This window comes from Monoraphidium neglectum (assembly GCF_000611645.1).
Source record: "Monoraphidium neglectum strain SAG 48.87 unplaced genomic scaffold scaffold01537, whole genome shotgun sequence".
Lineage (NCBI taxonomy): Eukaryota > Viridiplantae > Chlorophyta > Chlorophyceae > Sphaeropleales > Selenastraceae > Monoraphidium > Monoraphidium neglectum.
The window spans coordinates 11,459-13,391 of record NW_014012091.1 but is presented as its reverse complement, the minus strand read 5'-3'; the positions used below and the strand labels follow the sequence as shown (position 1 = coordinate 13,391).

The 1,933-nt window shown below is 66.9% G+C and overlaps 1 protein-coding gene across 1 annotated transcript; it reads left to right on the top strand.

Moving 5' to 3' along the window:
- Positions 1-253: 253 nt before the first annotated feature.
- MNEG_8222 (UbiE/COQ5 family methyltransferase) lies at positions 254-1,933 on the top strand (the record flags this gene model as incomplete). The annotated part of the gene is made up of 4 exons (XM_014043309.1): positions 254-408; positions 766-853; positions 1,086-1,520; positions 1,781-1,933. The coding sequence occupies 4 exons, from the start codon at positions 254-256 to the stop codon at positions 1,931-1,933; spliced, it is 831 nt and encodes a 276-aa protein (XP_013898763.1).

Below are 1,933 nucleotides of genomic sequence, written 5' to 3'. Positions count from 1 at the left end.
GTGGTATGCGCCGCATGAGGCTGCGGCGCGCTGCGGGCGCAGCGGCGTGCGTGGCCGCCGGCGGGGACGCTGTCAGCACGCCCATGTGCGGCATGAGCCCCGGCACACTATGCACTCGTGTAAGATGCAAGCGCTACTGCTAGGCTTCCATATCTACGCAGCTGGTGGATGCAGAGCTCGGCTTCCACATCAACAGTAAGGGCTCAGTATTGTTCAACAGATCAGCTTGGTAAGGACCTGGTGAGAACCTATCATGAACAGCGCGTTCAATTGGCATCGATGCGGATCAGAGAACTTCAAGCTGATCAGCAGCAGTGCAGGTCAATATGAGATCCGCAGCCGCGCCGCGTCAGCCAATCGCTGCCCCTTCTCTTTTGTCACGTGGCAGACGGCGTCTAGGTATAAGATGTGAGGCTTCCAGGCCCAGCCGGCGCACTGCCGTGGCCGCGCCGCTTTTGTTGCTGCCGACTGTGGCAGCGTCGCCGGCACCAGCCGCGACCGCCGCTTGCGGGGGCGACGCGGCGGGCGGCCCATGGGCATTCCATCGGCGGCAGCTGCTGTCGCTCCTGTCCGTCAGCAGCGACTACAACAGGTGAGGACGGCCCTGCCCCCGCAACGCCACAAGCACACCGGCCCGCTTCATGCATCGCCCGGACCCGCCTGTCGCGCGAATGCGCCGCCCCTTGCCACAGACTCCATTCTCCTCCACCGCCACTGCATTCAAACCACCAAACCACTCTTTACCACACCTGTATGTGCGCATAGGTATGCGGGCTCATATGATCAGCTGGACGCGGGGGCGCTCCCAGAGGCGCTCGGGTTCGCGGAGCTGCGAGCACAAATAGTCGGGCAGGTGCGGCGCGGGCCCCAGGGGCGCTCACAGGCGCGCCTCCCTGGATCGCTGCCGCCCCTTCGTTTGGCTGACTTGCGGCCGGCGTGCGTTGCAAACCTGCGGAGTTGCGGCTGGTCGCCCGCAAGTTCCGGTTTGAGCAGCTCGCCGCATTGTGCTATGGGTGGATGCCGCCCTACGGGCTCCATTTAGTTAATCCTGCTCGATCCGACAATCCGCAATCGAATCACTGCAGGCGTTTGGGGACGTGTTGGAGTCGGCTGTGGGCACGGGCCTGAATTTGCCGCTGTACGACGCCTCGCGCCTCTCCAGCTTCACCGCCGTCGACATCAGCCCCGGCATGCTGCGGGAGGCCGCGCCGCGCGCGGAGGCACTCAGGCGGCGCCTCTCAGGCGCCGAGCAGCAGCGGCAGCAGCAGCGGCAGCGGTCAGAAGCCGCCGGCGCGGCTGACGGGACAGCAGGGCCAGGGGTGCAGTTGCTGGTGGCAGACGCGGCGGCGCTGCCGTTTGCGGACCGCAGCTTCGACTGTGTTCTGGACACCTTCAGCCTCTGCGTGTTCGAGCGCCCCGCGGCCGCCGTGCGCGAGATGGCGCGTGTGCTGCGGCGCGGCGGGCGGCTGCTGCTGCTGGAGCACAGCCGCAGCGACAATCCGCTGCTGGGGGCATACCAGGTGAGGCGGGGGGCTGGCATGACTCATGGTTGAGTCGCACCCGCCTTCCGATGGCCGCCACTCAGATGGCCCCAGGGTTTGCATCATCAGCACACCTCGCTGCTGTCACGACAACGTTACTGCACACCCAACGACTCGTGCCCGCTGCCGTCTCCCGCCTGCCGCGGGGCGGCCCCATCACCTGCCGGCCCGAAAACAGCCCTGCTTTCCGCCAAGCGGCGCGCACGCTCCGCTCCCCCGCTCTCTCCCCCCGCCCCAAGGACCTGACAAACCCCGCGGTCCAGCCGATGAGTAAGGGCTGCGCCTGGAACCAGGACGTCAAGGGGATGGTGGAGGCGGCGGGCCTGCGCGTGGTAGAGTCCCAGCGCCACCTCGCCGGCACCATCACGCTGCTCGTCGCGGAGCGGGTCTGA